The sequence below is a fragment of the Python bivittatus genome, unplaced genomic scaffold (assembly GCF_059951505.1).
Source record: "Python bivittatus isolate LINGU-HERP-01145 unplaced genomic scaffold, Pbiv_v1 ctg000960_np1212, whole genome shotgun sequence".
NCBI classification, from domain to species: Eukaryota; Metazoa; Chordata; class Lepidosauria; order Squamata; family Pythonidae; genus Python; species Python bivittatus.
This window is the reverse complement of record NW_028277124.1, coordinates 15,036,129-15,048,671: the sequence shown is the minus strand read 5'-3', so window position 1 is coordinate 15,048,671 and position 12,543 is coordinate 15,036,129. Positions and strand designations below refer to the sequence as shown.

At 39.3% G+C, this 12,543-nt stretch overlaps 1 protein-coding gene across 6 annotated transcripts in view; it reads left to right on the top strand.

Moving 5' to 3' along the window:
* The window catches only part of PPARGC1A (PPARG coactivator 1 alpha), a 625,128-nt gene that overhangs the window by 525,626 nt on the left and 86,959 nt on the right, over positions 1-12,543 (top strand). For 2 of the 6 annotated variants that reach the window (XM_088131381.1, XM_088131380.1), the window contains exon 3: positions 9,180-9,210. The exons of the other annotated variants lie outside the window; for them this stretch is intronic. In XM_088131381.1, the coding sequence (XP_087987507.1) occupies positions 9,180-9,210 (31 nt within the window). The remainder of the gene's footprint in view (positions 1-9,179; positions 9,211-12,543) is intronic. 6 annotated transcript variants of the gene reach the window in all.

Below are 12,543 nucleotides of genomic sequence, written 5' to 3'. Positions count from 1 at the left end.
CTGGTTAGCAAAACTCTCTAGGACCTGGGCTTAACTTGATGGCATCTTTGCTTTAGTATGAAATAGACAAAAAGTCTAGTGGTCATCAGTTAAGATTCTACTTTTGTACGTACCTTACACACAAATGTATTTCAGTAGTGTTTCTTAGAAGAATGCCACTTGCTCACTATGGATGATTAAGCCCCGCTGAAAAAACTTGACTGATACAAGAGCAATTTAACAACAACTCTGACAAGAAACCGACAATCAATGAAAATCACATTCATTCAATGTTGTTGGTTTTTACCTATTATTATATTTTACCTATTTACTTTCTTCCTAAATTTCTTTCCTACCATAATCTTCTCCCTCATTTTCTAAAAAGTTAGCCAGGGTTTCAGCTGGCACATCTATAATTGTGTGTGTGTGTGTGTTTGTGTACAGCTTGGTTCAAGGTTCTTCAGGATTGTGTGCATGTAAAATATTTGGAAATCAAACTATTAGTTCCTGTGACTGATGTGGGTCTTCCGGGCTATAAGTTCCTGTGCTTCTCTGAGGGAAGCCAGAGATGTTTATTATGGGCTGAGAAGTCAAAGGGGAGGAGAGGAGATTCACAATGGAAACGTACTCCATGCTTCCTTCTTGGCACCGAGGAAATTCTACAAAGATAAATGACTCCATATCCATGTGCAGTGATTTTGTATGGCAAAAGCCATTGGGGCTTTTTATAGTCATCTAAATCATGTGCTTAGATTCATGCTGTAAAGCTCCCGTATTCTGTTGGGGCCCAAGTTACTGCTGCAAAGTTATTCATTCAACGTTTGCAGCCAAGTTGATTAATGAATTACCAGATCTTGCATAAAATGACTTGGGCCGACTTCTAAACAGCCCCCAATGTTTTCTTTGCAGAGTCGTGTGACTGGTGTTAATGGGATTCTAAGAGTCTGAATGTGCTCTGGCAGTTTGCTCAACTGGCCTCAGCTGGTACAGATGGATGGAGGTGTGTGTCTGTATTAATGCCACTGCTTAATTTTCTCCAAAACTAGTAGCCCAAGGCAAGCTGTTGGAGAAGATAACATCTTGGAAAGGCAGCCCCCAGAGTTGGGGTGTTGATGGCTGATCCCCTTCTCAGCCAACTCAACATGATTTATCTTGGCCATCTATTCAGTCCAACAAGCTTGATGTTCCTCACTCAAAATGCGTAACTGGAGCTCTGAATCTTTGAAGGAAAGCCTCTGAGCGCTTTGCAAAGGGCTGGTGCTTCATGAATGCTAAATTACATTTAGGAAGTAGTCAAAAGCCACTAGTTATACCGCATTTTTATTCTTGACACAGACACCTAAATCAGAGAACAGTAACATTTCAGAGATTATGGAAGCAGTTTGGGTATGTTCCAATGCTATAATAGGATCAGAATTTTAAGGCCCCTTTTTATTATTACCAATAGTCACTTAGTTTCTACTGCAGTGTACTTTGTAGGGAATTACAGCTTTTACTAAAAAGATTAAAATGCTATTATGCAAATGATTGCAGTATGTTATTATGTTTACAAATTAACATCCATGGCTCAACACACAAATTAACTAAATATTCTATCTATATTATTAAGGATTTAATAAAGTAACTGTTGATAAACAAGAGAGAAGCTTCGGATTGTTAATAGGAGCTGACAGTGATTTACCAGCAGGCTTAAAGAAAACATTGTGTTTGATGTTCTAGATCACCCTTCCTTTGTCCGGGCCCTCTAGAAGGCTTCTGGATCTCCAGAATCTCCAGCTGGGATGTGCAGTGACCATGCTGGTTTGAGATGATGGATATTGTAATCTTTCCAGGTTGGGAAGTCCATACCTGGTGGCATATCTGGGTGCTTAAAAAAGGGAATTGAAAGTGGGGTGAAGAAGAATGCAGACTGGAATACCTTAGCAAACTGAATCTAGATTTCTCTGAAACGTAAACCTGGACGGGCTATATATAAGTAAATAGTTATCCTACGATATTTCATTTCTTTAACTTTTAAGCAGTTTGCAAATGCTGTCTGTCAATATGCATATTACTTTCTAAACATATCCACAGTCCTTAATGACTTACATCCCTTTGAAAAGTGCCTTGTTAATTGTTACTTTCCCATAACAAATACATTTATTCATTTATTTGTTTATTTATTTTGCTGCACATAAATCATTCTGGGATAAGAGGATGTGTGAATTTAGGCTAAGGTAGCTCTAGAAATGATGCTGCTTCTAGTATTTCAGGAGAAATCACAACAACCAAAGCAAGAAGCAGCAGCAGCTGGAACCTCGGTGGCTAATCAAATCATCATCATCATCATCATCACCATCACCACCACCATCATCATCATCTCTTGCCTGGAAGAGCAGGAAACCTTTCAGCCCAAGAGCTAGATGGCCACACAATGGATGGAACCAGAGCTCAATATGGATGAGACTATGCCACACTATCACACCATTTAAAGCCATGGCAAATAATTGAGAAAGAAAGACATCTGCACTGTGACATGCTGAGCAAAGAAAATCCTTATATCCTGAAGCAGCTACTGACATAAAGGAGCCTTTAGACTCTGAGCAGGGAAGGTTCTTATTGGATCAGTAACTGAACAAAAACAAAACAAGACTTTCTCAAGACTGCTTGTGAGTGTGGATAGGGTAGTAGTAGAAGATGGCAGATTTGATAAGCATGCCTAAGTCAGAAATTTGAGGCTTCTTGGGGGATTTAAGACCCTACTTCAGAAATAGGGACAAATTCATTAAGCTGCCAGAACAAAGCCATCTCTGGCTTCTGGAAGGTATTGGAGATTTTCTGCTCAATTGTCTTGATGTTTACATCAAAGTCACAAGTAGAAACCATTCCCACCCCAGAAAGTCCAATTTCAGGCTTCCAATTTCAGGCTTCTCTTACTATCCTAGCATGTACATGGACAGAGGTAAGAATAGAAGGGAATATATGTAGCTCATGATCAGAATATTTGTCTGCTTGATTCTTTGTCTCCTTGGTAGTTCCTTGATTGGGGTATTGTTCTCTGCTTGATTGTGTGTCTGGTGTTAATCCCTGCTTATCTGGGATAAGACCAGAACACATCCTTTCCAGCAGCCTACACCCAGTTAAGCAGGGATTAACACCAGACAAACAATCAAGCAGAGAACAATACCCCAATCAAGGAACTACCAAGGAGAAAATCACATCCCCACCAACACTGGCAGAGTGAGCTACTGTACGTAAACAGGGAGCAAACCCCACACTCACTAGCACTGATGATGTTGCCCAGTTGGGTAATGAAACGTCTGCAATTAAACAACCAAGCTCAGAGAGCATCAAGGACTCTACAGAGTTAAGAATAAATCTCTAAGCAGGTCAAATTAATTCATATATGTCTGTGAGCTTCATACAGAATTACAGGATTTTTATCATTATAAATATGGCATGATTTTGCATTAAACATAGTGTTTGCTAATTTATGGATATCAAACCGATGCATTTACACTGAATTAAACTGAAAAGGGATTTTCCTTTGATGTTTTATTATTACATCAGGACTCTCCTTGTGCAGCTACAGTCCATGGGGCTGGTCTGTTTCCATACCAGGAATTTCTTGCCCCTCCCATGCCCCTAAGTTCTTGCATTCAGCTTTACCAGTCACCATCGCATCCTTTGAAACAAGGGCAGATATTTTGCATACTCATCTGTGATCAACCTTATCTTTTCTTCTCAGCCTTTCCATGTATTTTAGCAGAGGTTTCGTATCTTGTTCATGGAGCTGCCATGCCCTGGTGGATGCATTTTTAATCTTCTTCCAGCATTCAGAAGAAGTTCTGAATGGCCACTGTGGCTGCACTGGATAAGCTTTAGAATTTCTGTTTTTGCCATGTTACCATGCTCACAGCCACCCACTTATTAGCCACTTTTCTATGCAGGTTTACTGCTTAGTTGTCAGTGGTATATATGGGCTAATAAATAACCATGGGCATGGAATTGCCTCATCAGTGGGATCTATTTTCTTTCTTTCTTTCTTTCTTTCTTTCTTTCTTTCTTTCTTTCTTTCTTTCTTTCTTTCTTTCTTTCTTTCTTTCTTTCTTTCTTTCTTTCTTTCCTCATAGAGTCAGCTACCCTTCATGAAAGGTGATTGGTCTTGTTTGCAGACAGCCAAACAAATGTAGACATCACTGGGACAGAGGAGATGCTTTGTGAATTCACAAAGGTTTGTGAATTCATAATCTGGGGCACTGGGACGAGATCACAAGGCTTGGATCCACTATAAGGGTACCTTGGAGGCAGCTCGGGCGAATATTGATTAGTTGATGTTCTCTGCAAGCTCTAGATTTTGTCCAACCATAGGCATGGCCATGATTATAGCACCATCCATGTCAGTGTAGATCTGGAGAAGGAGATGAGAACTCAGTAACATTCCCAATTCATTTGAATGTACTCTATGAAGACTTGGCAACTGTGAGGCTGGAATGTAAGCATATGTAGATCTTAGTGAGTGTAATTAGAAAAGCAATACAGCTTGCATCTGCTCATTAAAAGATACTGGGTAAGTTTCCATCTTCAAGCAGGAAAAAAAGAAATAAATAAAGGTTCATCTTTAGGGATGTATACACTCAGTGTGCCACATGCCAATGGCTCTGCAGTCTGTGAAGAGTGTGCATTTCCATTGCACCTCCTACTTTTTCTTGATTAACATTTTACTTGGGAATCCCCTTGCATTGCCACTTGACCGTTTGATTCCCCACATTAGTCCTAAGAGCTCTTTGTTTTGTTTTTTTACTTCAACCAGTGTTTCCTAACATGGACAACTTTCAGATGAGTGGGCTTCCCAGAATCTTAGCAGTGAGTGGGAAGACCAAGGGGGAAGCCATGTCTTCAGTGGGCCTGCAGAGAAGTGGACATTTTTGACAGACCTTTAAATGTCACGTGTATGTTTTGTTGGCAGAGGGATGTTTATTCCCTCTGTGCCCAAAAGAAGATTCCTAAGTAATTATATCCCTTCTACCTTCATTTAGTGCCATAACCAAAGATAAAGAGTGATGTTAATAACCCCACAATCTTTGTTCTTCTGTGTTACCCTCTGTGTCCTTTCAACTCCTGGGCTCTGTTATCCTATCCAAATTTCATGATCAGTAAAAGCGGAGCCTTTCAAAAGGAGACACCTGATTTAAGCTGGAATCCTTTCAGTAGCAATCTAGTTCAAATGAAACCATTTATTGGTGTGGTGCTGTATTGAAGACAGCCATTTCTTCTGAGCTCCAAATCTAACAATTGCTGATTCTGATTCAGAGGGTGAAATAAATCTCATATAATCATATGTTTAGCTGCAATTACAGGATGATGCCATGCCCTTTGGAGCACTAAAGTTTAGTAAATAAGGAGACAGGTGGAGATACTGTGTTTTCAAAAACATTGTTTAAGAAAAAAAATCTGCTTGGCTGTTGCATATAAACTTTAGTACCATCAAGCTTGGTCTTTCACTGCATGATCATTCTGCAGGAATTCATTAAATTTCACCCACATTTTGGATTTCATATTTCACCCTTGGAAATACTTACATATTTCTTTCTCCTCATCTAGCTTTTGCAAGGTGTGTTCTCCTGGACTGGCTAAATTTTGCCTTTCAGTGTTAGTCCAGATTTTTTTTGCCTGTTGAAGCAAGTCCATATAAACTTGTCTTGTCTCTCAGATGATTCTCAGCCCAAAAAGGCTCAAGATCTGTCCTTGGCGAGCTTCTTGTGTGATGATGTGAGCAACCTTGTCCAGTTACCACGTGAAGGAGATGTAACAAAATGTCCAACATGATCCTCAGCAGTTTCCTGGTCTATCCCTGGAGCGGTCAAGGTTAAAGCTGATGTCTGGGGAGGGGGTGGAAATAGGCAAGCAAGCTTCTGTTGCAAGTATCAGAGGTCAGCCTGCTGACGGGGACTAGCGGCTGCGAAAATGAAAGATATCTGGAGCAGAGGGACAAGAGGTAGGCGGGCCAGTAATCTGAAGGTGTTACGGAATCATTCCATGGCTTTCATCAGGGTTGAAAGGTGCAGGCTGGGGAACATTGCCAATCCTTGAGCCCAGGATTACAACTGCCTTAAACTGCCTGCAATTCAGTCATCCAATCGCATTGCAGAAAGTGACCTGCGGGGCTTTTGGTCAAAGGCCTGACATTAAGAAGAGAAACATTCATCCAGGACAAGGTGGCTAAGCTATAGTAAATGATGAACATAATGTCTTGGCCCATGTGTTAAAACAACTGCCGTGAGGACACTGTGTTCTTGCAAGTCAGATTTCTAAATACAAATTGGAGTCAGCTGTCATGCAAGCAAAAAAGTATATTAGCCTTCCTTCTCATAGGTCACTGCAAATCCACTTTGGTCACAGTTGTGTCGCACATCTGTTTTAGTGAAATGTAGCCTCAGAAGGTGGCATTTGGAACTCCCTAACACACAAACAAGCCAGCTATAAATTGCTGCTGGAGTTATTTTGAAGAAGTGTGTCCTGTTTCATATTTATAATGGCGAAGCTTCATAATATTCACAGTGAATATATAACACAGATCAGTTCAACAAGCATGAAATTGTATGTTGTCAGGTTGTCACATAAATAGAGCCATATTCTCTGTTACAGTAAGATTGGACTGAATATTTTCATCTCTCTGAAATTGCACATGAGGTCATATGAAGGGGGAGCATAGTGAAGAACTTTTCTTTTCTGAATTAATGGCAAATGCTACATTATAATTATTATAATTAGCATCATCATCATCATCATCATTATCTTTATTATTTTATAGATAATCTTGGAGGATATTTTTCCCTTAGCAATGAGCAGGGGAAAAAATATTTACTTCAGTAAATGCTAATTGGGCAAGCTACTTTTTGAGCTCTGTAATGGTTTCGTTTCCAAAATAAGCCATTTTTAAAAAAACTGTATCTATTTTTGCATTTCACATTGGCACTCATTGCTACTTAATGCTGCAATTTAACCTGGGCATGCGGCCTCCCCTCTGACCCACTGACAGCACCATTATGAAATGATAGAAAAGATCGTGGCCAAGTCTAAATTAAGGTTTTCCTCTTCTCCTTTTTTGTTTGTCTGCATAGTGTGGATGATGCTATATATACATCAGGAACAATAAGTCTGCTTACTCACAAAATTAAAAAAAAAACAAAAAAGCAAAAACTTTGCCCTGTGAGCAACAGACCTTTTATGTCCAGGGATGGTGTTCACAGTCAATACTGTTAATTACCCAGGTGAAAATTTGTACTCTGTTCTGAAGAGATGTTGGACAAGCTAATAGGTCTTGGCTCAGCCAAGCTCACAGGAAGAGAGCTATATATGCTGCTTTGAGCTCCTTTGAGGAAAAAGCTGGAAATAAATGTAATTTTAAAAGGCAGCTATTGCTGGTATTTATGATAAGAACAAATCCCTAGCTACAGCAATGTGCAGACTACAACTGTGCCACAGATCTGACGTTTAGGTCAGAAGAAGTTTCTCCTCCAGGATCTCCTTTTTAAAACCAACCAACCAACCCCACCACTTATTCATGTTGCAAATGCTCATGAGAGTTTCTTCGTTCTCTTTTGCTGTATAAAGATCAAGTAAGAATGCGAGTGTCCCAATCAAGTGACACTGCACCATTGCCATGGGGACCATTGTCGAGGGGAGGGAGATCAGAGATGCCCAAATTGTTTCAGCTTCAAAGCACTCCTTTCCCCACATAAATCAGGCTGGTTCGATCAGTCCAGAACTGTTTTCAGCTTGAAATGAGGTATCTCAAATTCCCAACAATGTATTGTGAACTCAGAGCCATGGGAATACAAAATATTGCACACTGCTCAATATCTTGCTGTGGAAGATGCTGCTGAAAAGTTCTTGAGTAGGCTTCCAGGGCATGCCCAAGGCTTCCCATTTCCCAGCTTCTCCAGACTAGGAAAGAAATCCTCCATTTTGGGGGGATTGAATTCTTTGGAAGGTTCATTTATGGAGTGTGAAAAAGACAGAAACAATGTGCCTAGGTTGTGGTAAATAATGAAGTAATTGAACACCAGGACCCTGTTTTGGCTAGGACTGACATGGAAGCTGACTAGTGTTCCTTCAGAACATTTAACTTTAGTGTAATATGTGGCTGAGCTTCATATAGCACTAGTTGTAGCCTCCATACATACCTACAGGAAAGAAGACCTTATAGGTTCTAGTCCTATACAGATGCAAAGTTGTAGCACAATTTCAGTGTACTATCTCTTTCACTGAGTGCAGATCAAATGACTGTGTGAGATTTCTGTCCCCCTCTGTTTCTTTTCCCTTGCTTTGAGGCCTGAAAATAATAATAATAATAATAATAATAACAACAACAACAACAACAACAACAACAACAACAACAAAGCGAAACAGACGATAGCTTCTGAAGACATTTTCCAAAAGCTACAACAACAACAACAACAACAACAACAAAGCGAAACAGACGATAGCTTCTGAAGACATTTTCCAAAAGCTAGCTGCCAATTCCTTCTCGGGCAACCCATCTGTGCTGTGCTGTGTCGCACCTGTGCCGGTGTCAGAACCCATTTAAAGGACCATCTCTTTCCATAAGTCTTGGGGTGACCTATGAGATTCTTTGGAAGTGCTGAACTAGAAGTGAGAGCTGATCTTGCTGGAGTGTAGCAAATACTGCACTTTAAGCTATCAGATGCATTTAGGAGGTGGGGGGGTTCATGTACACTGGAAGTTTTCAAGTCATCTGGGAAGAGAAGCCCACACAGAGCAGGTAAGATGCACAATAGGATTCATTTTTAGTATATTTGTCTAACTGGATCTCTATTAGGATTTGGAGGGAAAGTTTATGTTTAAATACAAATTGAATATTTCCCACATTACAGGCACTGGAACTCACTTGGCGGTTAGTTTTGCAGTTTTCCAAATTTTGCAGGGCTATTCTGTGATTTATTTATTTTTTTTGGAAAAGGGCTGGTTTTTTTGCATTGCAGCCAAACATGCATGCAAATTTTGGGCACCCTTGCTCCCGCCAGGTTCCCAAATGGATGCAGAAAAGTTCTGCTGCTGAAAATAGGAAAGCTTTTCACTGCAACGCTAGGTGTGAATGTGCCAGACTTAGTGTAAAGTTTACAGTAAAAATTCACATGCCTTCCCAGAGAATGTTTCTTCGACAGATCTCATAATTGAAAGCACTTTTTTCACAGGTATCTCCTGGGACTAAGGATAACTTCAAATGTAAGTAGACATTCTCAACCAGTTTCATTTTCTTGAACCCACAGGGTATATGTGAGAACTCTTGTAAAACTAGTTCTGAATGTTGATTATTCCAGTGGCAGTAAAGCATAAATAAACAGAAACTAAATATGGAAACAGTCCTTTTGGACTTTATGAGAACTTATACGGCAGGTCTCAGTATGATGGTTGTCTACAAGCCATGGAGCTATATACCCTCACAACTTCTGCCTTCAGGTTATAATTCCCTGTCAAACTAGTTTACCGGGCTCATAAACTTGGATCAAGAGGCATCGCTCAAATTCATCTTGCAATCATTCCAGCTTTTTGTGAAGACTAAGTCAGCTGGGAGGCTGTAATCTATGTGTAGGGGGTGTTGCAATTCCAGGAATGATGCTTGTGAAACTAAAGCTGTCAGTATGGGATATTTCCAGCTTTTGCAAAAAAATAATATTTGGAAATACTTACATTGAAATAGTTGATGTGTATTTGAGCATAAAGATGCAATAAAGCAACTTTGTTCATGAAATGTACTTCTGATTTCAGTAAATCTTACCTCATTGAGGTATCTTGGATTCACAAATGCTCATGAGTAGTAACTGTAGTTGAAATATGCAGCTGGTATTGATTGGTGCTGATTCTGTGCTCTTTCTACAACCACATGAAATTGTAAATTCTGCATTCTTTGAAAATTCAGAAGTGATTCTGATTGGAGTAAATGTACCATTGCTCTACTGTTCATTAATTAATACATGCCTTTGTCAGCACATACTTGAAAAAAGACATAGCTGCTTTAACAGTTGAGTCAATTGAAAAAAGACAGGGTTGCTTTAATAAGGAGCAGAGAAGCACTATGCTCATGAGAGGGCCAAGGCGTTTTTTGAAATCATTTTTAGTATGCACAGCCCTGTTAAATAAACACTAAGATAACATCCTCAGTGGACACCAGTTTATGCCTCAATCTGGCTAGAGTTAAAAATTTCTTTTGGAGGGTCTGGGACTACTTAGTAGTTTAAGAGAAAGTGTATTTTGATGCCTTTCAAAAATAAGTGAATGCTGACATTAATGTGGCTTTTTATGGTTCAGTTTTATAAAATTAGTATACATGTCTTTTTGTATGTTTTTGTGAGAGTGACACTAATGTCTTATATAGGAGAGGATACGAGACCATGAGCATTTTTGTGGGTTTCTGTCTTGGAGAGTAGGCTACTTGTATTCTTTGGATGGTCCTTAATTCATTGTTCCATGTTGCAGTTATTGAGGTAGAAGATAGATAGATAGATAGATAGATAGATAGATAGATAGATAGATAGATAGATAGATAGATAGATAGATAATTTGCTCTTGTGAAATGACTGCTGGTGGGGAGTCTTCCCATTAACAAAAGGGCAGCCATGAAGGGCATAACCAGTTAGAAAACTCCAGTTTGTCAGAATATCAGTTGTGATCCCTGTAGCTCCCTCCCACAGAAGTTCCACAGCTTACTTAGCTCTTTTTTTGAGGGGTAGACATAGATTTTTTTTTTCAAGCAAAGCACCAAGCTAACCACTGGTCTACGTTGCCCAGTTCTGGATGACCATTAGGGGCAGCACTTTTTTGCATCTTTTCCCTCCCATCTAATTGTCTTCTGGATGTTGGCAGCCAGATCTGGTAGCTCTAACCAAGCTGCAGCTGCTCGCTTTATTTTTTTAAGAAACCACATAGAACCTATTTGGGGCTCATCCTTGGAACTAAAGGTAATGCTGAGAACAAGTGCTAGATTTTTATGTCAACGTGTCAGTTTTTTAAATTAAAAATGTTTTTTTAAAAAAAAAACAGGCAGGGCAAGAAATTTGACAGGCAACAGAGAAGATATCTACCAAAACATATGATTCCCTGGGCACCTTGAGGGAAGACCCCAGCCCTAAATACTGATAATAACAGCTACTCTTTGCCTTTTTTTCTGAATTTCCAGTGTAAGTTCATATGTGTGTTTATGAATTTCTTATTGACCTTCTCTCCATCAAACTGAAGTTGATCATTGAAAGCTGGTCTAGTGGGATCTGGAATAGAAGTGGATAAAAGGGGAAGAGGAGAGCATAAGATATTAATATTCTAAAAGAGGAAGCTAAGATCAAGCTGCTACCCACTGACCTCCGTAGTGTGAACAGCCCATTAATATGGCCCACCATTCTGGCAGGGCTCAGGCCTTACCTCCAACAATGTGGTTAGTTCTATCAATTGCCTGGTTAGCCACCAGCAATGGGAAGTGACCTGGACTCTTGATATGTTTGCTTCTGAGCAACTACTTTGTTATTGCATCTGTGGGCCATCTGACTGGCTAGCTGGCTAGTTAAAGGAAGAGAATGTTCCTTTCTGTAGGGGAGTTCTAGTAGATCTTTCACCTGGGTGTTGTGACCCTTTTGATGGGACTTCTTTTGGCCTGTGGGTCCTGATGAAGTAGCTTAAGTGTTAACAGTTTTATTTTTTTCTTCATACATTGGGTTTGTGCTGTTTATATCATGGCATATTTGTAATGACCTAAAATATAGAAGACTAAAAATTAAATAATGTTTAAAATGCAATATTCATATAAGAACTGTGCTATCGCCACCTAATTTTTTTTCCTGAAATCTAATTGAACCTACTGATTGAAATCACTTCCCATTTCAACAAACCTTGAAGTGCTTTACAATTACAAATTACTTTTCCAGTTAAGCTAAACCCATTAATGAAAACATACATGAAGACGTTTGATAAAAACACAGCGCAAAATAGAAAATAAAATTAGCAAAATAGAACAGTAACAGAGAGGAAAAGCAGTAACAAAAGAATTAAACACCACAGCAGGATTAACACATTATTAAGAGTCCTGGGAATGAATGAATGAATGAATGAATGAATGAATGAATGAATGAATGAATGAATTTATTTATTTATTTATTTATTTATTTATTTATTTATTTATTAAAAAAATTTCCCCTTGGTACCAGATATCATGGTTCCAAGTTGTGAAGGGCTATATAAGTTAAAACCAGCCCTTGGAATTGGATTGGAAATGAACTAGGAGTTGGTGGAGATCAAAATGAAATAGCATTATGTGTTCATATCATCCAGTTGTAGTCTGTACGTTTGCTGAAACATTTTGTACTAGGTGAAGTTTCCCAATCATCTTCAAGGGCTGCTCCATGGCACATTGGAGTAATCAAAGCAAGAATTTAAGGACATGGATTATGGTAGCCACGTTAATCCATGGATTATGGTAACCAGATTAATCCAAGGCAGGCTGGAGCTGGGACACCAGCCTAATCTGGTGAAATGTGCTTTGAGGCACAGAGTCACTGGTACCTTTAATGA